The following is a 26,340-nucleotide window of genomic DNA, read 5'->3' as shown; positions in this document are numbered from 1 at the left end:
GAAAATATTATTTGATATTTAGGGCCCGCTGAAATTTGGATTTCGCAGCTGATTCGAGAATCGATTTGACAGTAACGTTAGTGAGTCAGAATTTTTAAATTTTTCAATGTACTAGTATGGTTTTCAAGACGAACAGAATCTCTGGGCCAAACTATAGTAATCAATGATTGGATAAAAACATTCGTTTGTACACTTTGATTTTGTCAAATTCATTCGATTCTACTATTCGGAAGTCCAAATTTCGGTTGACCCTTTGACGTGAAGGGGCAATAAATTGAAATCACGATTGATTTGATTCGCCAAAACTAACTTAATTCAGCCAATCAAACATTATTTCCCTGAGTCTGGCTGCAGCTTTGTCCATCGAACATGTTAAACGCTTGTTGGAACGAAAGCTGTCGATCGAAAAATTGTCTGAGTATTTCTCAAAGTTGCGAAAAGAAGTGTTTTCGGACATTTTTTGTGGCAGCTGGAGTGGCCCTAAATAAATAACTCTTGTTGAGTACTCCGAGTCTTACAGTAGTTATTAATAATAGTAGTACTAATACGTATTAATAGTACTTACAGTCAGGAACGAAACTATAACACACCCCAATTGTTTTGAGTTTGTCATGAAAGTTAAAGTTTTATCCAAAACGATCAAAGACTTCCAGCCTACAGAAGGATTTTGTTCAAATATTTGTGGATCAGAGAAAAATCAAATTTTCGAAATTTTGCGTGTAACAAAACTATAGACGCACTCTTTTGCGACCAGGCCTTAAGTAAGGGGCAGGTCGGGGAAGATTATGAAAATGAGTGCCAGACATGAAAAAACTAGTAGAGATGGACCGGACCATCCACGGCTGAAAACTCGCATCCATGTCTGAGGTATTCCGGAAAGCGTGACCGATTTCGTTGTCCGGATAATTTGGGCATTGGACTTTTGAAATACTAGGACCTTACTGTTAATCTAGTCTTGGCATAAATATGGACAATCTGGTATTGTAGATTAATTGAGTTTTGGATTATCATTATTACGTTCCCCGACCAGGGCCTAGCGAACATCGACTCCACGCTTGTCGACGCTTTTTTGCATGTGAAGAGTGGGATAAATATTTGGTTCTCGTTTTTCATTAGCCCCCATGGTGCGATACCGTTATTTTGAAACCGGCTGTAACTTGCAGAGGAATTTCACGTTCTGGCACTTCGTTTCGCCATTAAGGAGTTTCACATTCTGGTTATACCTTTCGCCATTTACCGACAGCCATGGCGACTCCTTCTCCAGCCAAGGTGGGGTCGCACCCACGTGGGGCCTCTCAGTCCCGCCGAAATTCGCGGCGCGACTCGATGGCGCTGGCTGACGTGATGAACAACTTGCCACCAGAGGTGCTGGCGACCCTCGAAGCGGACGTGTTGAACGACAAAGCGTCGACACCGCACTTCCACATGACCGCATCACAACGGGACCTCAGCGAAGCACAGAAGATCCGGCAAGGAGGGTGGCGTCGGCAGCTGCGAAAACTGTTTAAACAGCCCCGCACCAGTCGAGGGGGTCGTGTGTACCACTACACGATGCTCGGTGCAATCGTCGGCAATTTCCTCCCCATGATTCTGGAAACTCTCGACGGTCCGGCCAACGGCGGAAGCGACCCCACGTATCCGTTCCTGCCGTACCGGTCGACGTACTTTGCATGGGAAGTCATGTTTACGTCGCTGTTTGGGCTCGACTTGTTGGTCAAAGTGATGATCGCCAAGCGACAGCGCAAGGTACCGATGAATACCATTGGGTACTTCTTGTAAAACGTCGTGATGTGTTGTAGTTTTGGTCCCGCATCAACAGCTGGATCGATGTGCTGGGCATCTTGCCACTTCTCTTGTCGCTGTTCATGCAGTACCAGATGGGGTGGAGCGAGGACCGCCGCACTCACATCGAGCGATACATGAAACTCCTGCGTCTCTTTCGGATATTCCGTGTCGCGTACATGCTTCGGGTATAATTCTTCCATGTTCGCTCCCAGTTGATTTATTCACGTGAGTTGTCCTCTTTTCCCAGGAAGTGGACGGGATTCAAGTACTACGAACGACGATTGTCGAGTGCATACCGCCGCTCCAAATCACCGTGCGAATGCTCACAAACCATCGACAACTTCCATTCTCATGGTATACATGTAGGCGTTCTTCCTCATCACGCTCGTCATGATGTTTGCGACCGTGTTGTACTACGCCGAGCCGTGCTACAACTACACCAAGTGTCAGTTCACCGACATTTTCAACGCCGGGTACTTCGTCATGGTCAGGTGGGGGGCTTACAAGAATTTAGATAGTTATGTCCATCTCTCTAAATTGTCTGTCCAGTGTGGCCACGGTGGGCTACGGCGACCAAGTGCCCGACCTAGATAACCCCGTGTCCGTGCTGGTCACATGTGTGCTTCTCATTTTTGGCGCATTATACCTGGCCATGCCGCTCGCGATCATCGGTATCAAGTACGAACTCACGTGGCTACGGTACGAACTCAAGGTCAAGCGCACAACCACGAGCTTGAGCAAAAAGTCCACGGCGCGGCATCCCTCGACGATGAAGTCCCCCTTCGCCCAGCATCACGCCGCCCTTCCGAGCGAGGACATCCACCCGAGTGTGCATGCTGCATACACGCTGTACCTAGATCTGGTCAAAGACGTCATGACGCTCGAGGCGATAGTACAGACCATCATGAACATCGTACGCCAGGCTTGTCTAAAAGATATGATTACCCTGACGAACGTATATTGTTGTAGCCGCCCCACGAAGCCCTCGACAGCCACCAAAGCCGACTGCATGCCGAATCGCTCGTGAAATTGAACCACATGTGCAAGCAAGTGATTGTGCTGTACCAGAAGCTCATGCTCGAAATGCGCGTATTCCAGCCCACGCGACACGCGGGGCTGGTTCCGGGCGAGTCGCCCAACGACCGATTTCGAAGTCGCTCGTCGTCCATCACATCCATCGCGAGCGACGTCATCCATCGGTTCGTATGTTCGTTTGTTCGTGACCATCCACTATGTACCTACGTAGGGCCAAACGAGTAATCCAGCAGAAAATCACCCGTCCGATGTACGACCGCCAGAACTCCACCCTGAACGGCGTGCGGCTGCCGATTCGTAAGCGGCTGCGCTTGGTGCTGGAGCAGCAAACGTCGTCGCATGCAATCTGGGTCAACTGGTTCTTCTATATCAACGCCCTCCTCGGTGTGTTTATGTGTTACGCGGAAACGACCCCGGAACTGCAGGCGTATGGCCCATCGACCATCTTGTGCCGGCGGGCAATGGGCATCTACTGCGGGCAGCCGGGGCGGACGAGCGTGTCTGACGCAGGTTGTTTTGTGTGGCGCTCGAACGACACGGTCACCTCCACCAAACTCTCGTTCGACTGCGACGACAACGACCGGTGCTTTGGCTTTGGGTGGAACTTTGGCTCGGAGTCTGCCGCGATGGCCTGCGACCGCAGCTTTGCCCTGCCCGAGCGCATTTGCCAGCTCCGGCAATGCAAAACGGATCATGCGCCTCTTGCTGACTTGACCACGTCTTGGATTTACCCCGAAGCGTACTTTGCCCTTGTGTTTACCGTTGAATTTGCCTTGAGAGTGTACGCGACCAAACGCCGGGGGAGGTTTGTGCGGTCCGTGGGGTCGTGGCTGGATATTGGCGCTGTGATTCCGTTCTACGCCGAGGTACTTGCTTGTCGTTGTACGTTGCCACGTCATTCATATTGGGATTGAATCATCTAGATGGTCGCGAGTATGATTGACAACCGACCGGCGCTGTTTGCGATCGTGCCCACGTTTCCTACGGTAATATCGGTGCTGCCGATACTCAAAACGCTGCGGATTTTGAAAATGGGCAAGGTAACCCCCTTGAACCACTAACCTTATGTCATTCATGGGCTGTCATGTACCTGTTCGCAGCACTTCAAAGCGAACGCCGTGTTGGCCCGCACAGCCGCTTTGACGTACCAGCGTCTGTTAATTCCAGTATGACCATCCCCTTGCCATCACTACTGTTTACCACATCGTACATGTCCGTAGCTCATCTTTTTGTTTCTCGGGTGTGTGGCGGCGGGTGCGATATTTTACGAAGTCGAGCGGGGCACGCAATGTTTTGCCCATTTGCCATGTCTGTGGTGGCAACTGGACATCATGACCGACGACATTTCGGCGCTGTTTCCACCGCACAAGCGCGTGCAGGTTCAAATGGACAAGGTTACGATCGTCACCGACATGTGGCGGTCCACATGGCTGTCCATTGTCACGTAAGTCGACATGTGACACTGCACACCATCATATGGGCTGTGCATCCATTGGTATTGTAGGTTCACAACCGTCGGGTACGGCGACCTGAAACCCCGGACCCCCGTGGGCCGGTTATTTGACATTTTGGCCACGGTGTTTGGGTCGTGCTACACGGCGATGCCGCTGTCGTTGATCGGGGGGCAGTTCTACTATTGCTACGAACAGTACTTTAAGCAGCAGCAAGTACGTTCAGTGTTCAAGCCCGTAAACTTACACTACTGATATGATTCATGAATGGTAGCGGGGGGGCGTACCGGATGCGCCGCGCTTGGCGCTGGAAACAACTCCGTCTAGTCGCAACATGAGTGTCTTGTCGATCGAGGACATGGACATTTTGAAAAAGTGTGGCGTCGTCGTGCTCCTCTTGGACGAAATGATGCAAAACGTGATCAAACTCAACCAAGCCAGCTCCTGTGACGTGGCGGACGGAGGAGACCCCACTGACCTTCAGACTCCTCAGCATGCGACACCCACCATCGAGACCGTCAAGCGCACGAGCAGCCGGGGTCATGTACATAGACAGCCGCACTTGGAGACGTATGTGCATTGGACCAGCGACGTGTTCAATCAAAGGATCAGCAGCAGCAGTTTCCTTGGCCGAGGCTTGAACCGAGTTTGTCCTGTCAACCTAGGCGTCGACGATGATCACATGACTGACATTCGGCGACGCCGCGAGCTCATCCAAACCGCCGTCAGGCATTTGACAGTACGTCGAATGTGATATATTGTGTTCTTCATCGACTAAATGGAACACAGACGATCATGCTGCAGCTCTCGCGCGTGATTGAAAGAGTCATGGTCGTTCCAGACGAAGAGCTCGCTGCAAGCGAGTCAGACGCGACGGAGTAGGGCGAACAACCCGTAATTATCATTTAGCATTATTAATGCCAAAGTCATCAAGCTCATCATATCTTTGTGTTGGCGCCGGCGGCACGAAGGCCAAATTGGCCGAAAATGAACCCGAACACAACCATCGCAGGGTTTCACCCGCGGTGGAATGTTTGCTTCTGCGATTCCTTCCACGACCATGGGGAAGCGCGTTCACATTGGAATGAGGCAGCCGTAGTAGAACGTGAGCACCATCGAAATCTTGTGCCCCTTGACGTCTTTTCGACGAATTTGGTACCACCCAAGCAGCTGGGCGTCCACCTGCAAGCACCCCCCAGCCCCGCCACCATCGCCATTCGACCCAGCACAATGTGCACGATACGGTAATGTCGCCCATTGCGAGGGCGAGTGATAAACGTTGAAAATGATGATCCACGTGAAGAGGCTGGCTGTGACCAAGTGGATGGCAAAGATCGGTCCTACAAGACGACCCGACGGAGGCGCCAAGAACGCGAAGAGCACCCCCATGTCCTTTTACATGGTGAACCACAGCAAAAAGACTGTGCCAATGGCCCACCAGATGGTGAAATCACCGTCCAAAACGTGGCGTGGGCGGCCAAGCGGAGTGATTTCTTGAATGAACGCGCTTTGGCAGTCTCGCGGCGTGATGGCTTCAAGGTGGTGGCCTAAGGGTGCGGTTGCATTCGATGGTAACTCGGGTGAGTGCAAAGAGGACTTGTCACCTTGAGGGTCGTCCGAGCCATGTCTGGTGGGTTTTGTTGATGATTGCATCGCGGAAGGTGTCATTGCTTGAATCGATAAAATCGAAAATGAACAGTGTTGGATTGGCATTTCACGTGTGTGACTTGTTTGTGGTTGATTCGTCCGCTGACACAAACAACTCGACGGGAGGAACGACGCGCCAATTAACAGTTCACTTTTCATACGTAATCAAAGTGATGACAAGTCAACCCTCCTAGGAGTCACAAACAGATCGAAACAATTCGAACTCGAGATGTCCTGGGGGCTTCACACTGGCAAAATGAAACTCTAGGCACGTTGGACTTTAGCCTTCCCATCCCTTGATCAAGACAAGGCCAGCGTACAGTGTAACATTACGCAATAATTGCAACAAGCTGCATGGATTCGTTTAACAGTGCTTGACAACAATGCTCGGTTACGCCAAAGCGTGCGCACTTACCAACCGTAGTGAGTTCTCAACTACTCCAGAAGGGATGAACGTAGATCGGACGATGGCAACTTTGACCACTTAGTGTTGCGGTTGGCTTCTGCCACTGATTCGACAGTTTCTAACGTTATTGAATTGATTTGCGAATTGTAGGTGTGATTGGTCAGAATCTTCAGTGCATTCCAAAGATCGCCATGCGGCACTTGTTGGTCGCAGTGGACATGGCACTGTCGACGTCGGCACTGCAAACTCCTCGCATCAAGGTCAACTTTCTCTCTCCACTGAACCTAACGTTAAGGGAGTTATAGTGGTTAGTTCAGGTCGATTGCTTTATGTTATGTCGTTCTGTAACGCTCGATGACGCCTCTTCCGCGTAGCGCACTGTAGCCAACGGAAAGAGAAAGGTAAAATACGTGGACATGTTTGACAAATGTGGTCAAACCTGCATTCCTTATGTCCAACAGGACATCGGAAGTCATCTACTATACGTATAACGTTAGTACTAGTTTCACGACGATCGCATCAACGGGCTCCAAATATGACATACATGTTGATGAAAATTGAGTAACCACATGGACATGAACATACCAGGACTCCTCGTTGTGTAAAATATCCCCTACCAGCCCTGTCCGTCTTATAGCTTGACAGTTCCTACGAACTCAATGTGCTAGAATCAACCACCCCTCGCGCCCCAAAATCTCGAACCAGGCGCGAGTCGCACTGGGAACGACGGCAACTTCGTTTGGCGGCTAATCGGCACCGTGTTAGGCCTACCTTGTACAAGAGGGGCTGGGCTTGGACTGCTGCAGCTCCACAATAACATCCTGCTGGCCATATCATTGCCATCCACTTGGTGACGTCCATCTACAAGTCCGTGACGCTCTAGATATTTTATTACAGATGCCTCATTCCACTGTGGCTGTGCATTGTGGGGCTTGTTGCTGGTCGACAATACTTGCCCGATTCGGTTCAAACAGTTTGGATTGGCTGTGGGCTTGACCTTTGGCCAATTGGGTTATCAGGCAGCGTTGGTAAAGTGGTGTAGGTCGCGTCGTTTAACTCATATCTTAGATTAACATTAAGTAATTCTGACCCTTCCTCGTCACGCGCAAGATGCACTATCGCGTTGCAATACGTCAAGCACAAGTCCAGATGCATTCCTCCCACAATTTGGCGATACAAGAAAAATGTATAAAATACGTAGAAAGTGTGAAAAATACTCTCCGGGTGAAAAAATATTAATCCTGTAACGTCCCACTGTGTTTTGGACTACTACTAGAGCTTGGGTGAGTGCAGGCTCCTTTCCTGGGGTTTTGCATATCGCCACTAGCTAGCTATCGATACCCGTAACAATGCACATACCCCTGTGTGAGAGAGACTAAAGTACCGTATGATGAGTCCGACATAGATCAGGCATACTACAAATCCTTCAAATGGTAGGTACTTTTCCCCAATTACTTAAAAAGAACTGTGGTGACAGTTGTCTGGCCTCATATGGACCCAAGGGTACTGTGGTGGCTTTGTGCAATTACATTCATGTACTGTACTTACTGAGCCTCCATCATGCTGAAACGACCATGCCACATGCGTACATACCCACTATTTGCATTTTTAACTACCGTACCGAATGACTTCACGCTCGACTTGGGGCAGCGTGGCCGCCAGCGCTTTGTGTGGTCAAGCCATCATCGTGACCCTGGTGCTGCAATACATCGGAACCAACTACCTGCACACTACCGGCACCGTGTTGGCCACGTTCCAAACCTCTCTAGCCTTCCTGGTCTTGGCCATTACGTGCTTGCCATTCGTGTTGAGTCGTCCGCAGATTCATCGACCATGGTGGCTGTGGCTACTGCTGGGATTTGCCCACGTCGAAGGTCACTTTTGCGCTATCAAAGCTTTTGGGACCAACCCCAACTACTCCTTCATGGGTATTCTGCTGCATCTTGCGATTCCGTTCCAAATGTTGTTGGCGTATTTGATCCTGCGAACTCGCTACTCCGTCACCAACTACCTTGGTGTGTTCTTCATTGTCCTCGGAGCGATCATCGTGATGGTGTGCGACACCGTCGACGGAAGTCTGGCGAGCCATCTGTGGTCGATCGGCGCGGCAGGGTTTGCTGCGGCCGCCCTCGTCCTCCACAAGTACACGGCCGACCTAACATTGGAGGTGATTCCGCCCGTTGAAATCTTTGGCAAAGTGGGGGCCGTAGCTGTCGTGCTGTCCGCCGTCCAAATGGTCATCTTAGGTGAATTCTCGGCCATGACCACCACCACTGTGTGGAACACCGCCACCAGCACCTACTTTGCCGGGTACACCCTAGCTGTCCTTCTCTTCTACGCTGTCATGTGTGCATCCCACCACGCCATCGAAATCCTGTGGTTCCACCTCAGCTTGGTGCTCTTCAACGTGTACACCGCCTTATCCATCACGTGGCTATTTCAAGTGGCAGTCACCCCCGTGTTCTTGGGGGTGAGCGGCGTCGTGGTCGTTGGCGTGTGCCTCTACGGGTGGCAAGATCCGTTCGAAAGGGGATTCAGCCGCAAACTCTTGGATCGAATGGGGGGCCCTGAACCTACGATGGACGACGCCATGATGGACAGCCTCGTCGTGCCGATCGTGATGGCGCTGCCGTATTCTCCAGACCACAGCGACTACGGCGGCGAATCGACGTCCATGTACTACTTGGATTCGGCCCGCAACAGCTACCTATCGAACCCCCAGCCAGAGGACGAGCCCCATATGACCAGCAGCCCCATGGTCGAGGAAATACATGTCAACCATGATGTCGTGTACACGAAGGACTACTTCGAAGGCAAAGTCATCTTCACGATGGAAGACGTGAGTCCAGCATCCACCCCCCGGCACTCGCTAGTCGATATTGTCTCGTATACGTCCAACCACGGAACCATTTGATAGTATGTGCGTAGAATTACAAAAATGTTTGATTTATAAACTGTGGATAGTGTGTAGTTAGTTAGTTGCGCTGGTTCTGGAGCCACGCTGGCATGGAATCGCTTACCCATTTGGACGTGCCGCGCACTTCGTCCTATACGAACGTATCGTTTATGTCTTTGTGAAAAGACGAATTGTTACCTGGGTGTTGGCGCTCGGGCGAGTGGATTTTTGGCTCGTGATAGCACGAAAGGTCGCCACCAACTCCTCAACATGATGGGGGTGTGCACTTGTGGATCGATTTTCCAGTTGCTACATGCACAACACGTTGTAAAGTGATATGGTTAAGCACAGAATAAACACTATACAACAATGCGCCTACCTCCAGCAAAGTCCGCCTCGTCGTGTTCTTTTCGTACAAGTCGTCGATGTCAAAACTCCCATCATTACCCCCCTCATCGTCTAAACCACCCCCCAAATAACGTTCGTCGTTGGAGACATAGCGAAACGACTGCTGCCACGACGAAGGCGCCACGTCAAGGACTCGAAAACACGGGGGGCTAGGAAGAATGTGCGCGACTTCCGTTGGCTTTACAATGGAGGCGGTTGGAGAAAGGGGACTTGTAGTTGCCAGAACGACGGAAGAAGGGGCGCCTAGCTTGTGGCTGGATATTTCGGGCGAGAGTTCTTTGTGGGGACTGAGACATTTGGAAGCGAAGAGGGCTGTGAAACGTGGCGACAGGGCAGACATATCGTGGAGTTGGGGGTCTGGTTGATTGCTTATGATGGCCGACGATAGTGCAGGGGGGTTGTCGACGTGGCCGTTGAAGTAGATCATTTGGCTGTCGCACTTTAGCGTGGCGCTGTTGTTGTTGTTTGAGGAGACAACGAACGACGACGATGGGCCGTCTAGGGATCCCTCCAGCAGGTTCACGACGGCAAATGGAGCGTCATGATGTGGTGTCGATTTGGTGGAGCTGGTCAACTCGAATTCCACCGGATCGTCATGTGCTGCAGATTTGTACTTGGGTCGATTGGTCGGTGGCTGCTTTTGGGGGGATACACGGGTAGCGTAAACATCTAGGCGCGACGACTGTGCTTTGATTTTGGACTGCGATTTCTCACTCTCGACCATTCGGCTGGTATGTGCTTTGATTGTGCTGTCATCATGCTCGTGTGAGATTAGGCGGCTTGACCGGGTAGTTTTAGGTGGTGACTGGGACTTTTGGTGCTGCAACCGTCGGGGGGATCGCTGGTGCGTCAAGTTGTGCAAACCAGTACTATTTGCTATCTCCACCTTTTCATTGCCCCGTGGTCTTAAGGTAGCTACGTCAGCTTGAATTTTGTGCTGACCGTTTGCCCCTGGAAAAGGCTTGTACGGGGAATTCGATACAAACGTAGTGTTGGTGTCCTCGAGTTGGTTGCTCTCAGTGGATTCTTTGGTAGTCGGAATCTGCCGCAATGGCTGGGCTTGTTTGGGATGTACTTGATACTGCCCATTTGTTCCAGGCAAGGGCTTTGGGGGCGACTTCATCGGTTGATGTGCTGGTTTAAACGTGGCAGTTTGTAAGTTGTACTGGCCGCTCGCCCCAGGAAAGGGTTTGTGCGGTGAAGTCGACACAAAAGTACTAGGGGCTTCGTCGAGGGCACTCTCCGTAGAACCAATTGTTGCTGCAGGGACTGGTCGCAGGGGTTGCTGTGATTGTTTCGCATGCAAATTGTACTGTCCGTTAGATTGCGGTGAGTTCGCCATGCCCTTGCTGGCGTTGGAGTGCACGTTGTACTGCCCGTTTGCTCCGGGGAAGGGTTTGTGTGGCGAAGTTGAAACAAAAGTAGTAGGGGCTTCATCCGCTTGGTTACTCTCCAGCGATGTTCTCGTCGGAGGACAAGCTGTATACTGCCTTTTGGCCCCCGCGAAGGGGGGTTTCGGGGGAGACGACACGTGACTCGCATGGTGTGGTAGCCCGTCGGAAGTGTGTACTGAAAACCCCCCTCCATGAACTCGTTTGTTGGTGTGGTTGTTGAGATCATTGTTGTCGACCCCTGGAAGGTGGCGGGTGCTTTGCGTCTGCACTATGCCCCCCCCTCCAGCTCGAGATTTCCACACCGCCAGCTCCTGCTGATGCATCGCATCTCGCCGATCGAGTTCGGCCTGCATGTCCCGCCGCAGCCGCTCGAAGTCGTCCACGGTGAGCGCAGGGCCCCGGGGTGTCGGCGTTTGGTGCACCAGTTGCTCCACCATTGCACGTTGGCTGGCCAACTCGTTGGTCAGCATTTGTAGCCGGGCATCCATGAACTGGTTCATCGACGGCGACGACTGCATTTGCATGGGCGGCATCATCATGGATGACGGTATCTGCTGCATGGGTAGTGGATACATGGCGGAAGAGTACGCGTCCGAAGTTAACGCGCCCGAATTAGGAGGATATGACGGTGGCGCCCCACCAAAGAAACCCTGCTGCTCCCCCGGGTGGTTCTGGGGAAGGGCTTGCATTTGAAAGGTATGATTCTGTGGTTGAGTTTGCCACGGTGGGTTGTCCTGAGGCGTGAATTGAGACGAGGGGCCAAACCCTGGAAGATCTCGGGGGGTTCCAAATGGATGACCATCGGGAGAGAAACCGTGTGGTTGTGGTTGAGTGGGAACTGCAAGATCGTCTTGTGTCAGTTGCTTATGGCGGAGCTTTGGGTTTGTCTTCTTGAGCTCTTCCTCTTGTTTGAGCCTCAAATCTGCCTCGAGTTGCTGCTGTTTCAACACCGCGTCCTTGACCTTCGACCGTTTCTCGGCCTCAAATGCCTCCGCCTGCACTTTCAGCTCCTTTTCAATGCGCTGCATCTCTGCCCGCTCTTCTTCGTCCTTTTTGCGTTTCGCCTCGGCCTTTCGTCGCTGGTTGTCTTCCATTTGTTGTTTTAAAAACGACTGTGTCTCTAGTTGGGCAGTTCGACGGGTCGGGTCTGGGGCGACAATTGCGCTCACTTGGTGTCGCCTACCGTGCGATGACGACGGTGGCTGCTGGTGCTGCAGCTGCGACGGTGGCGGGGGACTTGGGTGGTTCGTGGCACCGTAGGGCGGTGGAGGCAGCGGAAGGAAGGGCTGCTGGTGGGGATGATTGTCATATCCTATTTGATGGTAACCCTGTTGCGGAAAGGGTTGGTGTAATGGGGCGTTCATCTCAGGGTGCGGCATTTGCTGGTATTGTTGTTCTGGGTACCCCCCCTGTTGAGGGGGTGGGTGGTACTGTTGTTGTTCTTGAGGTGGTGGCGCGTACTGGTGCTGTTGAGCATACGGTTGCGGCGCGTTGTACTGCGCTGGAGGGGGTCCTTTATTGTACGCAGCATACGGGGGCTCCGGACCGGGGACGTTCATCTGGTCTGGCGGGGGCTGGCCTGCTTTCTTGAGGTCTGCGGTCATCTTCTCCAAGTGATGGCCTCGAGCATATGTACTTTTTCCCACGGTGTGGTTTTGACCAAGCCCAGCAAAGAGTCCCCCTTGCACCGGTGGGCCATTGCCACCACTACCTCGCTGATGCGGTAGTGGTTGTTGGGTGGTCATTCGGTCTCGACGGTCGGCAAGCTTCTTTGCCTCCTGGAGCCGCACCTGCTCCGCCAGGGCGGCGTGGTATTCATTTTGTTGACGCCTCTGCTCGTCGCGTCCGCTATCAGTGCCTTGGTGTTCCCAGTGGCGCATCGTCAGGCAACATTGCAAATGGATGCGGGCAATCGAGCTATTATTAGAATGATAGATTTTAATACCATAGTGCAGCACCGTCTAGAAAGCTCATCATTGTTAATCATATGAGCAATGAAATACAACTACAACGAAGGAGGAACGGTATAATGCGTACAATGAGTATGGTTAAATGAAACATGCATGACAGGGTCTTGACATTTGACATGTGTGCACTCATTGATGTGAATCGTCGCGATCTTCCGGATAATATCCGAGCTACTCGTTGCAAAGAACAAATTCCATGATTCGACGATTTGAACAGTCGTATCAATGCCGCCGATGGGAGATCCAGTCGTTGCAAATGCTGCTGCTGCCGAAGGAGGTGCGGAAGGAGGTGCAGCGGTGGAGCGGCGTACGCCAAAGATCACCCTGGTATGTACTGTACCAACGTAGACCTGAATCGTGACTCCCCAGTAGATGCGGGTGGAAATGACGACGGCCATGAAGGACGATGCGATCAATCATTTGGGTGAATCGTTGGCCGCCAACGTGATTGAAAAGGACATTGCAACGGACATGAAGAAGTTCTTTGACCAGAAGTACGGCCCTACGTGGCACTGCATCGTTGGAAAGGCGTTTGGATGCTCAGTGGCGTACGACACGCAGTTTTTGCTCTTCTTTCGGTTGGACCAGCTGTACATGCTGCTCTTCAAGTCTACAGAGTAGACCCGCGACTGTAGTCGAGTGGAAATTAAGTGTGTAAAAATCAAGGAATTTGGAGTAACCAACGCAACGACTGTACAGTTTTAACAGTATCACTTTACTGTTATAAAATAGTAAAGTGATACTGGACTTGCACTATGCTTCCCATCCTCAAGTCAATTCACACCCAATCATACTATGCTAAACAGGAAATCTACTTTCAATACGTCAATATAAACAAAAATGCTTCCTTTTCGTAAATTTCGTTTCCGCTTATCCGATGGACTACAGTAGTACTCGGGAGTCAATATACTGCGAAGTGTACCGTATAGTGTATATGTATTGCGACAGGTGATATTTCACAACCGGCCGACACTCGTTTTCAAATTTGTGTTAATCCATTGCGCCATACAAATTTGAAGTATATTCAACATATTCACCAGTAAATATCAGTTATTACAGGAGTCTCAATAGATTAATCCGTCGCAATGCATATACACTAAACGGTACTTTTTCGCTTTCACTACACGGTATCGAGTATTCCTTTGAATGGCATACTTAAACGCTGTACTCCGTTGTAATTCATTGCCATAATGTCTGGGCATTCTTGATCTTCATTTATTACGAGAACGAGAGAATGAATTTAAGCCACCCCCAAGAGAATCGAAACGTTGAATCCTGATTGTCCAACTTCAAATCAAACCGGCTGGTTTGAATTACATCCATCTGATTGGCTATTTACAGAAAATTCAGACGAACTTTCATGTGGTAACACTGTTCTGCTTTTATCCGAATCCGGATAGCTTAACATACATTTGTCAGTCGGACTCATATATACTACTATTAATATGTAGTACTTAAGTACTACGTAGTAGTAAGCTGATAGTAAGCTGATAGTAGGAAAAACTATCAGAGGTTTACTTTCATGAAAGAGTACACCTGCTATATATTGAATTTAGAAATGTCTTTTTATTATGTCATGATATCCTTCATATTAATAACCTTTATAAATCGATAAACATACGGTATAGCAAGCCAGCTGTCCGACTCGTATTGCGCAAGACGGTACAGTAATACAGCACCGATACAGTATCGATGCAAGTCGCGAAGTCACCGTACAGTATTACGTCTCACCTCGAAACAATTGCGCTACCTTGGGTACTACCGGTTGCTTAACAATTCATAAGGTCATGGCACTCTTTTGTCTTGTCCAGAGCTCGATATCATGCAACATGAACGAGTCTATCCCAACTTCAAGTTGCTCTTGACATCACAAAAAGCAAATTTGAAAAAACAAATCGGAATTCACAGAACTGTATTTGAATTCATTCACATACATGTACCTTAGTTGTCGCACCGTAAAACCGGTTATTATGCAGATTACTACTTCAAAGTACTACTGTAGTTCAGTAACTGTAAGTTCCTCAAATATCCGACAGTTGCCTTTCTACAGTAGATGCGTCAAATACCCTTACAGTATCAGTTGGTATCGTTTGATACAACCAGTAGCCAGAAGCACTTCAGGCACTCGAACCTGATGGACGATGTGGGTTCAACTTCCGTGGGCAAGCAAACGCGCGACGTGTGCGATGTCGACGGCTGCAAGGGAATGACTGGTGTGGTCGTGCGGAGCTGCCAACGAGACGTGTGTCCGCACGTAGTCCACCTGGTGTGCGCGGTGGACATCCTGCACTGCACCGAGAACTCGTACTTCTGCAGTCCTTCCTGTCAGTCGATGCCGTCGACCAAGGTGGTCCCAGGGGTCGAATTCACGACCTTCGAAGCGCTGCAAAAGGCCATTCGCGAGGATGGAGCGCGCTTCGGCGTCAAGATCAACCAGCGGCAGACCCATCTCATGGACGACCGGGCGCTGGTCATCTTTGGGCACAAGTCGATCCAACGCGGTGTGTTTTACTGCTCCCAACTGCACTGCCCGTACACGCTGCGCTTCTCGTTCGACTTTGGGAAGATGAGGTACTCGATCCGACACACGTCGTTCCATGGCGCCCACAACCACGGCATCAAGAACACGATGCACGCGCGGGGCAAAGGCATCCCGTTTGACCACGAGTTCACGTCCATGGACGCCCTTCCCGACGGCATCGAGCGCTTCCAGTGCCGCCATTGCCGATCCGTGGTGTTGAAACGAGCGTCTAGATTGACCCACCTCAAGGACTGCCAGCCGTACCGCGCCCACCTCGGCCTCGATCAGAATGACGAGGGCGACGACAGGGAGGATGGAGCAGGAGGAGGTTCGATTAACCATGAACGACCTGGCAGCTCCGAGTTTCGGTACATACCATCGACGGATGGCCAAACCAGCAGCCGACTCGAATGCAAGCACTGCGGAGCCCACCTGAACCCAAAGACCAACCGCCTGCTCACCCATCTGCGGGACTGTGCGGCTTACCAAGGCGGCGACGTGCCATTGACCAACATGAATGCCGCTGCATCGTCGAATGTTCTTGACGACGCGCTGCCGCCGTCAGGTCCAGGCCGCTCGAGCGTGAGTCGCCTCGACTGCCGGTCACTCCATCCAGACACAGACATCCGCTCGGCTTTGGGGCATCCCGTCACTGCGCCTGTGCGTATTGTGGAGGTACCTATGGACGTATTCGTATTGAACCATCAAAAGTCATCATACTTGACTGCGTAGCCCCCTGAATTGGACCGCCGCTTCGACCACTGGGGACTCTTCGATCCGACTCGACCTGCCAAGCGCCTCCGCTCGGGCGTGCCCGCCACCCCCGCGCCGTCCGCGCACTTGGTCGGGCACTTTTCCCTGCAGCACTTGGACATGAACATCGGAGGCGTCCGCGTGCCAGTGGGGGCGATGCACAGCCTCACGACTGACTGGCTCCACACCGGCACCGCCCCAGCCGCCCTCTCTCACTTTTTGCACGTGTGCCACAGCCAAAACCACGCCATAGCCCTTGTACCTGCCGCCATCCTCCACGACACCGCCACTTCTGCCCGTACGATTGTTTACCATACCAGTTTCGATCAAACATATATTCAATGTAGGAGCCATGGGTTTCACGGCATTACCTCCGTGGTTCCAACACATATTTCCGAAATCGGCATTGCTGCTGTCTCAGGACGCCACGTACCCCCCTCACCTGCTGAGCGTCTTGGACGACGACGACGACGGGAACGATGTGATTGAGTGCCTCGCGCGGGTCGGTGCTTCCCGCCACGGTCGGCTCTTCCGCTCATGTGACACCGTCGCGTCACCTTCGTCACTATGTCACCGCCGCGTGGTGGGGTGCCGAGACCTCCGAGGCACGCTTCGCGGTTACTTTGTCTACAACTTGCATCCGTCGGTGGGTATACTCTTATTGTCCCGATGACCCCAAATTTGGACATTTGTGCCGATTCGCCAAATCTATCGATGGATTCTTTGTATTGACTTTTGTATGGAAAAAAATCGTCCAGTGTCACACTAATTGAAGTTCGAAAAGTGGATTTGATTGGCTACTTGATTCATGATCTGGGTTTTGATTGGTCGTATATCGATTTGGTTATCTTCTGCAGATTCAATTGAGCACCCATCTCCAATTTCGAATCGACTTGACAAAAACAGATTGTAAACGAATAAGCTCATAACGAAATTGGTTTCTAGACGCGAACGCTGACCGTGCATGACATTGTATACGAAGACATGCGCATCCTCTCTGGTCTCTTGGGCTTCCTCGCGACGCAAGACGGCGCCGACACAATCGCCCTGTCGACCCCGGACCCGCACTTCCCCCGCCTGCTGCGGCACCCCCCCACGTCCACATCCGTGAACCACCCGCCTCCGCTGCTCGCACGCATCGTCCACGTCGGTCACTTCCTTGCCACGCACATGAGTGCGCGCAATTTCAACTACGCCACCGGCATCGTTCTCCAGCTACTAGTGCAGGACACCCCGACCAGTGGCCCTCCTCATTCGTCCAATACATCGTTGGTCCTTCGCTTTGACGGCGGGCTCGTGCGCGTCCAAACGCCCACACCGGTGGACGCCTTCGACGCGCGGCTGCAACTCGACTTGGAGGCGCTGACGGCGCTCATGCTGGGCGCTGTCCCCCTGGCAAAGTTGCTTCAGTTGGGGCAGGCCACGTTAACCCCCTCGGATCCACGGACCTCACGGTTGGTAGCTCGCGCATTTGAAGTCGACGACGTCCCGGCGACGCGGATGCCGCACTGGATGGATTAAGCCGTGGAAAAAAATATTTCAAATCATTGAAATTTCCATAGGGAGAATAATTCATTGCAAGGCGCTGGCAACTTGCAATTTTTGATTATTGCCATGGATGCGAGATCCAAGCAAATATTTAATTGATCGATGTACCGCCAACAATATTTGATCGTACTGTACCTGTTGTCCAATTAAATTGCGATATAATTGCTCGCAATTGCGAAACTAACGTTATGAAAGGAATTGTCTCTCGAAATGGCTCAAATTAACTGTAAATACTTCGAAGTACAAGTATTTAATTGTTTAGCCTCTGTCAATTGGTAAAGATTATGTTTTCCCATAACCTCTGCGTGGGCTAAGCGGCTTAGCCCGCCAACAACTCTGAAAAGTAAGTAAGTGTACTAGTAGTGTTCACACAACGTTGTAATTAGTATGTAAATGCAGCCATCTTTGTCTAATCATGCTTCGACTTGTTTGAAGTGGTCGAACGCGTGCTTCTTGGCCGCGCCATCCACATACGCCAAGAGTTCGTCCGACATGAAGTACGTGCCGGACGCTTGGTTGACCTTGCAGTCTTCGCAAAAGCACAGCAGAATCGTGTCGATGGCAGTCTCGTACACGTCGAGGAAGAAGGACGCGATCGTAAACGACAAGAGGCCACACACGAGCAGCGGAAACACGGGGCTGCTCAAGTTGTCCAAGTTGTCGGTGAAAAATGACGGCAGGCCGGCGGGCGGATGGCTTAGGAATAGGAACAGCATCATGCAGCAGAAGCTCGTGATGAAGATCTTGCCGAGGAGGATGAGGAACATGGACACGATGCTCACGGTGGCGACGCGCGCGGCGTTGGCCAGGATTAGCCCGAACGATTCCTTCATGGCCGAGCAGAACGACGTGCCTTTCATCGCAACCATGATGTACGCGTTCCTATTCAAACACACAACATATATAATGAGACCAATGAGAACGAACGAACGATCGACATGACAACATGACGTACTTGTTGAGGAACTTCATGCACTTTTCAAAGCACCACAAACAGCACTTGAACGCGCACATAGCGACTTTGACCATGGTGTTTCCCTTTTGCGCCGTCTTGAGCTTCTGGTCCACGTACTCCAACACGAGCCGAATAAACTGAATGATGGCAATGATCAACGACCCGAACGCGATCGACCCCAAGTGGTAGCGCAACGTCCGGTAGAACGACCGCAAGATGGGCACCCGCCCCATCGTCTGCCATGGACACTCCACGTTAGTGCAAACCATCCAAAACACTGCAAACACTGAACGACGTACGGATTTGTTGAGGGTCCAGTAGTATTCGCACACGGCGCCAGCCATGGTCGTGTACCCCACAGCTTGCAAGAACTGCGCCGTCCATAGGAATCCTATCGTTCGTCATGTCAGCATATTCTCGCCGTATTCAGCATGCTTGCAAGAGGGAACTGTACCAAACACGTGATACGCTAGGAGGTAGTTGAGCACGTTGTCGTCTTGGAATGAATACTGTTGCTCGAGCAGCAGCTGGTTGGCGGTGGTGGTGGCGTTGGCGACATTCACAGTCGCCGCGACGTCCACGACCGACACCTTGCCGGCGGTGGCCAAGAAGGCGGCGGCGATGATCCAGTAGATGACGAATGCCGTGATGGACACCACTGGCACGAGCGGGAACAACACCAGGAACGGCATGCGGCCGATCGCTTTGGACGCTTCGCGGATGATGCCAACTGCGATTTGGATGCGGCTGCACATGAAGATGAGCACGAGCAGCACGAGCACGTCGACGCCGATGAAGATGTACGCCGCGTACTTCCAGTACTTGACTTGGGCGGCGGCAAAGTTCACGGCCGCCGATGCCGACGTCAGGTCCGTCGTCAGCTCCGTGATCGCGTCCGCCGACATCCCTGTCATGGCCAAGTTGGATGCAATCATGCTGTTGTCTACTCACTCCACCGTTAAGCAACATGACGAGATAATATATAAAGATAGAGGGACGTACTGAGAAGCTCGCCTTTGTAGGCCAGGAAAAACGTCGCGACGAGCAAGATGGCGACGACGAGCAGAATCGTGAGCCACACAAAGAACCCAGCGCAATACCGGAGGCAGAACAGCCACACAAACCCAAGGACGAGCGCGACGGCGACGCCGCAGATGAGAATCGGCCCCGCGGCCTTTTGGATGTCGCCAATCCACTGCGCCACCATGAACCATCCCGACGTGAGCGAGTCAAACACGGGCGAGTTGTTTGCGCTCGACGTCATGTACGTCTCCGATTTCTACAACCGTGTATCATCAAACTTCTACATGTCTCTCCATAGTCGTGATAGGATACCGTCTGGAGGTTCATGCAGGTTGGCAGGTTGGCAGTAGCGTACGCCGTGCACCCCTTGGCGCCACAAGGAAAGAACGTCGCGTTCGAGCCACACATGGTCGGGTCCGACCCCGCCGTGCAGTCGTCGACGCATCGCACATAGCTGACCTTGGTTTCCGACGGAATCTCCAAGCACCGAAACAGCACTAAATCACCGTCATAAACACGAATGAGCGTCGACGAAAACGAATATGCACGCTGAACCGAGATTCCTTTACCGTTGGACGTGTTGACGAACACGCGAAAGGGGGAGCCAGCCGTCGTGTCTTCGAGCGCCGCGCCGTACGAGGCATTGCGAGCCGACACGGCGTCGGCCCCCGCGGTGCCGTACGACACCAACGAGTGGACGTACTGCGGGGCACCGGTGTCCGTGCGGCTGGTGGGGCAGCTGGCCACGCACACGCCGTAGAGTTTCTTCAAGTTGTTGGGGTCCGTGGGGGTGAAGTTCGGGTCAAGTGCAATCGCGTTTAGGTCCTGCGCGAGACGCGGGAACGCCAGGTACTTGTACGCAGTCAAATCATACGGCGCGGCGGTCGCACCGGGGGTCGTGCCAGACGTACCACACACGCGCCCCTTGAAGTCCATACCATACGCCAAGCTACCCGAAGCATCATCGTGATGACGATGATTTTCGTTGGAGTAGACGACTACCGTTCGGGCTTGCCGCGCGTGAACGCGACGACGGAGATGGCGATCATGCCAGCCCAAAACACGACAAAGAGGAGCGTGCATAGAATGTCGGTGCATTTTCGATTGGACGTTTGGAAGGACGCGCCGCCGCCGGTGTTGTCGCCACCTGGCGAGGCCACGACTGTCTTGGAGTCGGTGCGCGATGCGGCTTGCTACAAGAAGACCCGCATGACCATTGCATGTAGGAATGTGGATATAGATACATCAACCACACGTACGCCTTCGACGATCGGTTTGCTGGTCTTGCTTCCCATCGTGAAATTGCACAATGACGAAACTTCCACATCACAATAATGTATTCATGTATTTTGCCCAGTAATAAAATAGCCCTGCCTATCTCCTACTACTATAAATAGGACAAAACGAGGGATTTTTATTAATAATAGCTCAGATCGAAAGCGAAACCGCCACTAGGTGTAACCGCCGCGTTTGACTATCGTGGGAGTATGTATCATCGAGAAGGCGGCTGTGGTGGTTGAGGTGGGAGGATCAAGTCGAGGTAGAACGTCACGACGGAGTCGGAAAATGCTTCCCTCGACACCACGTACTCCATGGCATTGACCACGTCTTGTCGACGGGCAGGACTACAGTACAGTCGCAATATCATGGGTGGATACACCTAGCACTGTACGTAGTACCTTGAAAGCGCGATCTTGGAGAGGACTTTGGCAGCTTGGCGCTGGCCTTCAATAGCTCCAATGTCCAGAAAGATGGATACAAACGCGGGGATGCAGCCGAGGTCGGCCACCACGAGCTGTCGGACGTCCTCGTCTTGCAGCAACACGTTGAGGACTTGGAGCACTGCCACCCGAGTGGGCACATCCGACACGTACATGGCGTCGACTAGTGCCGATACGTGGCACGTGCACATTTCGTGCAGAACCATGTCATGTGTGTGCGATGGATTCACCTTGGCCTTGCCGTCCAGTGCCGCCAGAAGCGCCGCCGCGCCGACGGATTGTGCTGAGCTCTGAAGGAGTCCTACTAGCCCTGCGACGTTGGTGTAGCCCAAGTGGCCTTGTCGTTCAAGGACATGACGTAGGACGGTTGCCGCCAGACTCGTAATGGGTTCAGAGTACGCAGCTGGCTGCCCAATGGCGACGAGAGAGTCGATAGCGTTCGGGTCGGGAACAAGGAGAATGTCAGGTTGAAACGAGATAACATTGACCATAGTCTGCAGAACGCGCGTGAGAAGCGTCTCGGCAAACGAAGTGTCGGTGGGTGTGGTAGCCGTGGTGGCGAGGTGCAGTAGCTCGGCAAACAGAGGACCGTCGGCGCCGTTGACTGCGGCGCGCCACGCGTCGCGGGATTCGGAGAGGAGGAGGAGTTGCTGCGTGGCTACGTCTTGGCTGTGTCGCTGCTTACCATGCATACAAAAGAGGAGCTCCTGGATCGCCATGGGAGGTGGAGACGTAGCCGAGGGTGATACTGGTTTGTGTCGTTGGCGAAAAGACAACGCGTGCAAGGTAGCAATAATTGGCTCGATGGCTGATTTGATGTGGGGATGATGTGTGTCTGAGATGTGCAGAAGGCGGGTGTTGATGTCTAGCGCAACCAAACTCAATTGAGCCTCGCGACTAGACCTGGCAAACGCATCAATCAGCTCCAGGACATAGGTCAGCAACGTAGGCTCGTTCAGCACTCGTTTGGAAGACAACAGCTGGAGGAAAAGGGTGGTCGAGTCCTCGATCTGTATCGCGTGCATCCAATGCTTGATGCAATGGAGAGCCAAGTGGAGAACTACGACGGATTAAGCAGCAGTCACCTTGTGTTTGCACTACTTCCTAACAACATACTTGGGGCATTGGATGAGCAGCACAACGACGACAAGTGCGAAACCAAGTCCAACGAGACCAATGTGGCCGTGTGAACCATGGCGTCGTTGTGTCGTTGAGCGAAGGCACATAATGCTTGAGCAAAGTACATCTGCGAGGGTCGAAAGATCGGTCAGGACTGAATGGAACTGTGGGTTGCTGGTTGTACCTGCCATTGCCCCCACGTGGCACACAGCCGAGAGATGTCGTCGGTTGAGTTGTCGGTTGGCGGACCTGGTGAATGCATGACCACATACACATGCGCGCCATTACCTACACAACACTGCATGCTTAGATACCGATGAATGTTCTCAACGAGATGGACACTCACGCAGGATTTGACCCACACACAACGACGACGGCAAGAAGCACCCTTCGTCATTCTTCATGGCGTCGATCGTTAATGGAGGTTTCATGCGGAAGAGAGACGCATAGGCGGCTTCAGAGCGCTGGATCACATCCAGGATAGTCTCTTGGGCCGTCGACGGGATCACAAAGTGATCTTCGTCCACATGTACATATAGCAGCAGGTCCATGATGACATCGATGGAAACCTCCGGAGGAATGTTTGTGATATACATTCTCACCATTAGAGGATATTTCCCAGTCGCAAGTGTCAAAATGGGATTATTTCCTAGGCTGAGCTTTCGGATAAATCTATTTATCCGGATACTTTGTGGACCCCAGCGTCATAATCTCTCGAACCTTCTTGGACGCAGGCAATCAACATGGGCGGAATCACCGAGGCCGAGAAAGTACTTTTGTTCAGTGTCCTCGAGTTCCTGGCGCCGCTGTCGGGAAAGGATGGCGTAGACGCGGCGAAGGTGCAAGCGGGTGTGAAAAGTCTCCAGTACGTGAATATGACATCGGTCTTGATGGGGGTCTCATCGTAACTCAGGGAAGCATTCAACGTGAATCCGTCGGATGCTGCGTTGAAGCAACGCCTGGGTCTGAAGAACCATTCCTTGCTTGATATCTTCACTGCGGGGTCCAAATCGTTGCAACTCGTGGTACGATCGCTCCTCGCGGCAACAAGATTGACCTTTACCCATGTACAAAATATGCTAGACATTGTCTGCACCTGCCGCAGAAGATCCCGTGATTGCTGCTAGTACGTGTTGATGCTTCTTTCCTCCTCCTTTCGATTGTTCGACTCGATGCTGATGCAAAGCACATTCCATAGACCCTGGATTGTGGCAAAAGTGGCTTGCGAAATTGGAGGCCAAGGGATTCTTCAACGGCGTCTCCCCCGGCACCTCGGGTCCGTTATCATCTTGCTTGTATGTTGCTCACATGGAACCTTGGCTTAGAATACGATGATTTGTACAAGAAAGCTCTGAGCAAGTTCAAGGAAAAGTTTGGCAGTGACAAGGCACCGCCGTCGCTCTCCAAGGAAGAGAAGGAGGCCAAGGCCGAAACGCTTAAAGCCAGCGGTATTACTACTACGTGCCATCCTCCTACTACTAGACGATCCGATAGCTAACATGTTACGATCCAGGCAACGCCGCGTTGAGCGCCAAAGATTACGTCAAGGCCGAACAATTGTACTCGGAAGCAATTGCGCTATCCCCCGCCGGCCCCAACTCACACATTTACCTGTCCAACTTGGCCGCGGCGCAAATGTACCTCGAAAAGTACGACGACGTGGTCGACAACTGCGAAAAGTCGATCGAACTCAACGTACAACAACGCTGCGGTCCATTCGTTTCTGGAGGATTCAATGCCACCATCTCTCTGTAGCCCAAGTACGTCAAGGCGTACTCGCGCCTCGGGGCCGCGTACCTGCAGCTGGAAGACATCGACCTCGCCATCGACGCGTTCAGTCGCGGCCTCGAAGTGGACCCGACCAACGACATGTGCAAGTCGGGGCTGCACGACGCGCGCAACCGCCAAAGTCATCTCCAGGTAGCGTTTTCACTCACGACTGTCCTCCATCGTCGTTTCCATTTTGAACGACATGTTTTGGTGCGATCTCAACACTTGCCTGCCTTAGACACGCAATGCACCTCCGCCGGCGGGTGGCGGTGGCATGCCAGACTTGAGTGCATTGGCGGGCATGATGGGCGGCGCGGGTGGCGGTGCCGGCGGTCTCGCGGGCCTCATGAGCAACCCTGCGATGCAGCAAATGGCCGCGCAGATGATGCAAAACCCCCAAATGATGGCCATGTACAATCATCATCATCACATGGACTACGATGGACATACAGCATGATCTGATGGATGGACTATGATCATAGGGCTCAAAACATGATGAAGGACCCGGCGGCATTGAGTCGCATGATGGGTTCCATGGGCGGCGGCGGCGGTGGCGCGCCCGACTTGAGCAGTCTGTTGACGCCCGAAGCGATCGAGTCATTTCGTCACAGCCCCCAGGTATTGTCTCTTGTCATCCATCGACGAGAGAATCCATGGCTTTAACCAAGTGGTCCAGGTGAATGCGATGCGCGGCGACCCCGTGATGGCCGAGTTCTTTGACGACATGGACCAGGGTGGCCCCCAAGCGGCGATGCGGTAAGAGGTCCCTTGATAGGTCTTTCATGCCTGATGGGATTTCGTTCTGCAGACACATGTCCAACCCAGCCGTGGCGGCCAAGTTGCAAGGGCTGTTGAGTAACAACATGATGTAGTAATACAAGTCTACTTTTACGCTTCGGTAAACTTTTGGGCGTTTTCCAAGAACGTCACATACTCCTTCTGCTCCTTGAGGTCGGAGAATTGCGTGATGAAGTTGGCCAGGTCGTCGTTGATGTGTCGGGCGTTGAGGTAGTCGGCGAACGCTTCCTGCACGTCTTCCTCGAGGTCGGCGAAGCGCGGACCTTCATAGTCCGAGTCGTTCAGGTCGTCCGCGGTCTCCGTGTGCATCACGCCTTCCACGGTCAACACGCTGCTCGCCACGCAGTCAAAGACCAACGCGTGGTTGTCCTTGACGATGCGGGCCGTGAACCGAATGCACGGCAACACGTCGTCCTCAAACTCGCCGGCGTCTTCCGCCTCGTCTTCTTCGCCTTCGTCGTATTCGCCGCCTTCCTCGGCTACGTCAGCCACGTCTTGGCAATTGAACTTGACGTCGATCGCTTCGTTCTTGTACTTGCTGAGCAGCACAATGTCCAAGTTACCCGGCGTGTCTTGGATCTTGAAGTTGGCCAGCACCTTTTCACGGAGCGCTTCCAGCTCTTCGCCGACAAAGCAGTTGGCCTTCTCTTCCGCGAGTTCGCGGCCTAAGAGAGATGGAAGCGCAGACGAGAACCGACGGGCGTGATGCACAGCCGGGGACGCTTTCAGCGTGAGCAACGACAATCGCGACAGCATGACGATGGACTGGTGATGGAATGACAATAAAAGGTGTGGTGTGCAGTGGACGAGAAAAATATGTTTTCAGGTCGAAAATAAATATTCACATACAAACAACGAGGTAACCGCAAAAAAACAAAATCACATGCCACCACTTCCTTCTAGAAAGGAGCAAACTGTCGCACGAACGTTGTTGCGGTACAGTGAGTGTATGTGCTATACAGTATTTAGTGTATGAATCTTTGGTGGATTAATAGTGTGAGTAGTTGACTCACACTATGTTGTATATACAATAGGTTTGATGCATCAGTATGCGGTGGTCCATACATAGGAGGTTGCGTCAATGGCTGAGTGATTTACCAGAAGCACGTGGTGCGAGTCTCTATTGCACCCCTCCAATTTCGA

At 52.3% G+C, this 26,340-nt stretch overlaps 11 protein-coding genes across 21 annotated transcripts; 6 read left to right on the top strand and 5 right to left on the bottom strand.

The window, feature by feature from the left end:
* The first annotated feature begins 1,200 nt into the window (after nt 1-1,200).
* H257_00939 (hypothetical protein) lies at nt 1,201-6,020 on the top strand. 6 transcript variants are annotated; one of them, XM_009823884.1, is made up of 14 exons: nt 1,201-1,746; nt 1,800-1,970; nt 2,033-2,098; nt 2,152-2,276; nt 2,335-2,698; nt 2,755-2,984; nt 3,032-3,686; nt 3,744-3,860; nt 3,921-3,986; nt 4,041-4,264; nt 4,325-4,487; nt 4,546-5,010; nt 5,076-5,515; nt 5,575-6,020. In XM_009823884.1, the coding sequence occupies exons 1-13, from the start codon at nt 1,246-1,248 to the stop codon at nt 5,151-5,153; spliced, it is 3,225 nt and encodes a 1,074-aa protein (XP_009822186.1). In that variant the 5' UTR covers nt 1,201-1,245; the 3' UTR covers nt 5,154-5,515; nt 5,575-6,020. The 6 variants fall into 6 exon arrangements, with proteins under 6 accessions (XP_009822186.1, XP_009822182.1, XP_009822181.1 ...); XM_009823880.1 differs by having other exon boundaries at nt 5,061-5,515; XM_009823879.1 differs by having other exon boundaries at nt 5,061-6,020.
* Nucleotides 5,346-5,660, bottom strand: H257_00940 (hypothetical protein; the record flags this gene model as incomplete). Its single annotated transcript, XM_009823885.1, has 1 exon — nt 5,346-5,660. One exon carries the CDS (start codon nt 5,658-5,660, stop codon nt 5,346-5,348), a length of 315 nt encoding a protein of 104 aa, XP_009822187.1.
* Nucleotides 6,021-7,886: 1,866 nt separating the features above from the next.
* H257_00938 (hypothetical protein) lies at nt 7,887-9,284 on the top strand. Its single transcript, XM_009823878.1, has one exon. It carries the CDS (start codon nt 7,949-7,951, stop codon nt 9,236-9,238), a length of 1,290 nt encoding a protein of 429 aa, XP_009822180.1. The 5' UTR covers nt 7,887-7,948; the 3' UTR covers nt 9,239-9,284.
* A 15-nt stretch (nt 9,285-9,299) lies between these two features.
* On the bottom strand, nt 9,300-10,352 carry H257_00937 (hypothetical protein; the record flags this gene model as incomplete). The annotated part of the gene is made up of 3 exons (XM_009823877.1): nt 9,300-9,371; nt 9,419-9,529; nt 9,600-10,352. 3 exons carry the CDS (start codon nt 10,350-10,352, stop codon nt 9,300-9,302), a joined length of 936 nt encoding a protein of 311 aa, XP_009822179.1.
* Nucleotides 10,353-12,007: 1,655 nt separating this feature from the next.
* Nucleotides 12,008-12,613, top strand: H257_00936 (hypothetical protein; the record flags this gene model as incomplete). Its single annotated transcript, XM_009823876.1, has 1 exon — nt 12,008-12,613. The coding sequence occupies one exon, from the start codon at nt 12,008-12,010 to the stop codon at nt 12,611-12,613; it is 606 nt and encodes a 201-aa protein (XP_009822178.1).
* A 571-nt stretch (nt 12,614-13,184) lies between these two features.
* H257_00935 (hypothetical protein) lies at nt 13,185-13,672 on the top strand. The gene is made up of 2 exons (XM_009823875.1): nt 13,185-13,316; nt 13,362-13,672. The coding sequence occupies exons 1-2, from the start codon at nt 13,215-13,217 to the stop codon at nt 13,608-13,610; spliced, it is 351 nt and encodes a 116-aa protein (XP_009822177.1). The 5' UTR covers nt 13,185-13,214; the 3' UTR covers nt 13,611-13,672.
* A 1,212-nt stretch (nt 13,673-14,884) lies between these two features.
* H257_00934 (hypothetical protein) lies at nt 14,885-17,941 on the top strand. 4 transcript variants are annotated; one of them, XM_009823871.1, is made up of 4 exons: nt 14,885-16,185; nt 16,243-16,561; nt 16,611-16,909; nt 17,209-17,941. In XM_009823871.1, exons 1-4 carry the CDS (start codon nt 15,043-15,045, stop codon nt 17,782-17,784), a joined length of 2,337 nt encoding a protein of 778 aa, XP_009822173.1. In that variant the 5' UTR covers nt 14,885-15,042; the 3' UTR covers nt 17,785-17,941. The 4 variants fall into 4 exon arrangements, with proteins under 4 accessions (XP_009822173.1, XP_009822176.1, XP_009822174.1 ...); XM_009823874.1 differs by having other exon boundaries at nt 16,243-16,909; XM_009823872.1 differs by lacking the exon at nt 17,209-17,941 and having other exon boundaries at nt 16,611-17,004.
* Nucleotides 17,942-18,163: 222 nt separating this feature from the next.
* On the bottom strand, nt 18,164-21,122 carry H257_00933 (hypothetical protein). Its single transcript, XM_009823870.1, has 9 exons — nt 21,049-21,122; nt 20,792-20,982; nt 20,359-20,738; nt 20,102-20,286; nt 19,769-20,045; nt 19,221-19,709; nt 19,066-19,157; nt 18,767-19,002; nt 18,164-18,693 (listed from the first exon to the last, which is right to left on the bottom strand). The coding sequence occupies exons 1-9, from the start codon at nt 21,082-21,084 to the stop codon at nt 18,225-18,227; spliced, it is 2,355 nt and encodes a 784-aa protein (XP_009822172.1). The 5' UTR covers nt 21,085-21,122; the 3' UTR covers nt 18,164-18,224.
* A 61-nt stretch (nt 21,123-21,183) lies between these two features.
* On the bottom strand, nt 21,184-23,203 carry H257_00932 (hypothetical protein). 3 transcript variants are annotated; one of them, XM_009823867.1, is made up of 5 exons: nt 22,976-23,203; nt 22,814-22,917; nt 22,627-22,756; nt 21,469-22,570; nt 21,184-21,414 (listed from the first exon to the last, which is right to left on the bottom strand). In XM_009823867.1, exons 1-5 carry the CDS (start codon nt 23,178-23,180, stop codon nt 21,282-21,284), a joined length of 1,674 nt encoding a protein of 557 aa, XP_009822169.1. In that variant the 5' UTR covers nt 23,181-23,203; the 3' UTR covers nt 21,184-21,281. The 3 variants fall into 3 exon arrangements, with proteins under 3 accessions (XP_009822169.1, XP_009822171.1, XP_009822170.1); XM_009823869.1 differs by having other exon boundaries at nt 21,469-22,756; XM_009823868.1 differs by having other exon boundaries at nt 21,184-22,570.
* A 139-nt stretch (nt 23,204-23,342) lies between these two features.
* H257_00930 (hypothetical protein) lies at nt 23,343-26,026 on the top strand. The gene is made up of 11 exons (XM_009823865.1): nt 23,343-23,494; nt 23,543-23,654; nt 23,713-23,755; nt 23,828-23,905; nt 23,955-24,077; nt 24,143-24,324; nt 24,385-24,549; nt 24,638-24,810; nt 24,882-25,017; nt 25,076-25,155; nt 25,208-26,026. Exons 1-11 carry the CDS (start codon nt 23,373-23,375, stop codon nt 25,269-25,271), a joined length of 1,278 nt encoding a protein of 425 aa, XP_009822167.1. The 5' UTR covers nt 23,343-23,372; the 3' UTR covers nt 25,272-26,026.
* On the bottom strand, nt 25,249-25,979 carry H257_00931 (hypothetical protein). Its single transcript, XM_009823866.1, has one exon. The coding sequence runs from the start codon at nt 25,951-25,953 to the stop codon at nt 25,288-25,290; it is 666 nt and encodes a 221-aa protein (XP_009822168.1). The 5' UTR covers nt 25,954-25,979; the 3' UTR covers nt 25,249-25,287.
* Nucleotides 26,027-26,340: the final 314 nt, after the last annotated feature.

Source organism: Aphanomyces astaci (assembly GCF_000520075.1).
Source record: "Aphanomyces astaci strain APO3 unplaced genomic scaffold supercont1.2, whole genome shotgun sequence".
NCBI lineage: Eukaryota > Oomycota > Saprolegniomycetes > Saprolegniales > Verrucalvaceae > Aphanomyces > Aphanomyces astaci.
Note: the sequence above shows the minus strand (reverse complement) of the source record. Positions and strands in the feature narration are given on the sequence as shown.

What these genes read in the sequence shown, in the direction of transcription:
- H257_00931 (XM_009823866.1), bottom strand. Translation starts at nt 25,953, where the DNA reads ATGCTGTCGCGATTGTCGTTGCTCACGCTGAAAGCGTCCCCGGCTGTG.
- H257_00938 (XM_009823878.1), top strand. Translation starts at nt 7,949, where the DNA reads ATGACTTCACGCTCGACTTGGGGCAGCGTGGCCGCCAGCGCTTTGTGT.
- H257_00933 (XM_009823870.1), bottom strand. Translation starts at nt 21,084, where the DNA reads ATGGGAAGCAAGACCAGCAAACCGATCGTCGAAGGC. An exon ending in CCTGCATGAACCTCCAGACG is followed by an intron (nt 20,046 to 20,101) that starts GTATCCTATCAC and finishes ACACGGTTGTAG; the next exon opens with AAATCGGAGACGTACATGAC. An exon ending in CTACAAAGGCGAGCTTCTCA is followed by an intron (nt 19,710 to 19,768) that starts GTACGTCCCTCT and finishes TGGAGTGAGTAG; the next exon opens with ACAACAGCATGATTGCATCC.
- H257_00935 (XM_009823875.1), top strand. Translation starts at nt 13,215, where the DNA reads ATGCCGCCGATGGGAGATCCAGTCGTTGCAAATGCTGCTGCTGCCGAA. An exon ending in GTACGCCAAAGATCACCCTG is followed by an intron (nt 13,317 to 13,361) that starts GTATGTACTGTA and finishes ACTCCCCAGTAG; the next exon opens with ATGCGGGTGGAAATGACGAC.
- H257_00930 (XM_009823865.1), top strand. Translation starts at nt 23,373, where the DNA reads ATGGGCGGAATCACCGAGGCCGAGAAAGTACTTTTGTTCAGTGTCCTC. An exon ending in GCGGGTGTGAAAAGTCTCCA is followed by an intron (nt 23,495 to 23,542) that starts GTACGTGAATAT and finishes ATCGTAACTCAG; the next exon opens with GGAAGCATTCAACGTGAATC. An exon ending in CATTTCGTCACAGCCCCCAG is followed by an intron (nt 25,018 to 25,075) that starts GTATTGTCTCTT and finishes CAAGTGGTCCAG; the next exon opens with GTGAATGCGATGCGCGGCGA.
- H257_00939 (XM_009823880.1), top strand. Translation starts at nt 1,246, where the DNA reads ATGGCGACTCCTTCTCCAGCCAAGGTGGGGTCGCACCCACGTGGGGCC. An exon ending in TACCGCCGCTCCAAATCACC is followed by an intron (nt 2,099 to 2,151) that starts GTGCGAATGCTC and finishes GTATACATGTAG; the next exon opens with GCGTTCTTCCTCATCACGCT. An exon ending in AGTACTTTAAGCAGCAGCAA is followed by an intron (nt 4,488 to 4,545) that starts GTACGTTCAGTG and finishes CATGAATGGTAG; the next exon opens with CGGGGGGGCGTACCGGATGC.
- H257_00932 (XM_009823867.1), bottom strand. Translation starts at nt 23,180, where the DNA reads ATGGACCTGCTGCTATATGTACATGTGGACGAAGATCACTTTGTGATC. An exon ending in CCACGTGGGGGCAATGGCAG is followed by an intron (nt 22,757 to 22,813) that starts GTACAACCAGCA and finishes CGACCCTCGCAG; the next exon opens with ATGTACTTTGCTCAAGCATT. An exon ending in CTGCTCATCCAATGCCCCAA is followed by an intron (nt 22,571 to 22,626) that starts GTATGTTGTTAG and finishes AATCCGTCGTAG; the next exon opens with TTCTCCACTTGGCTCTCCAT.
- H257_00934 (XM_009823871.1), top strand. Translation starts at nt 15,043, where the DNA reads ATGCGTCAAATACCCTTACAGTATCAGTTGGTATCGTTTGATACAACC. An exon ending in CGACACCGCCACTTCTGCCC is followed by an intron (nt 16,562 to 16,610) that starts GTACGATTGTTT and finishes TATTCAATGTAG; the next exon opens with GAGCCATGGGTTTCACGGCA. An exon ending in TCTACAACTTGCATCCGTCG is followed by an intron (nt 16,910 to 17,208) that starts GTGGGTATACTC and finishes ATTGGTTTCTAG; the next exon opens with ACGCGAACGCTGACCGTGCA.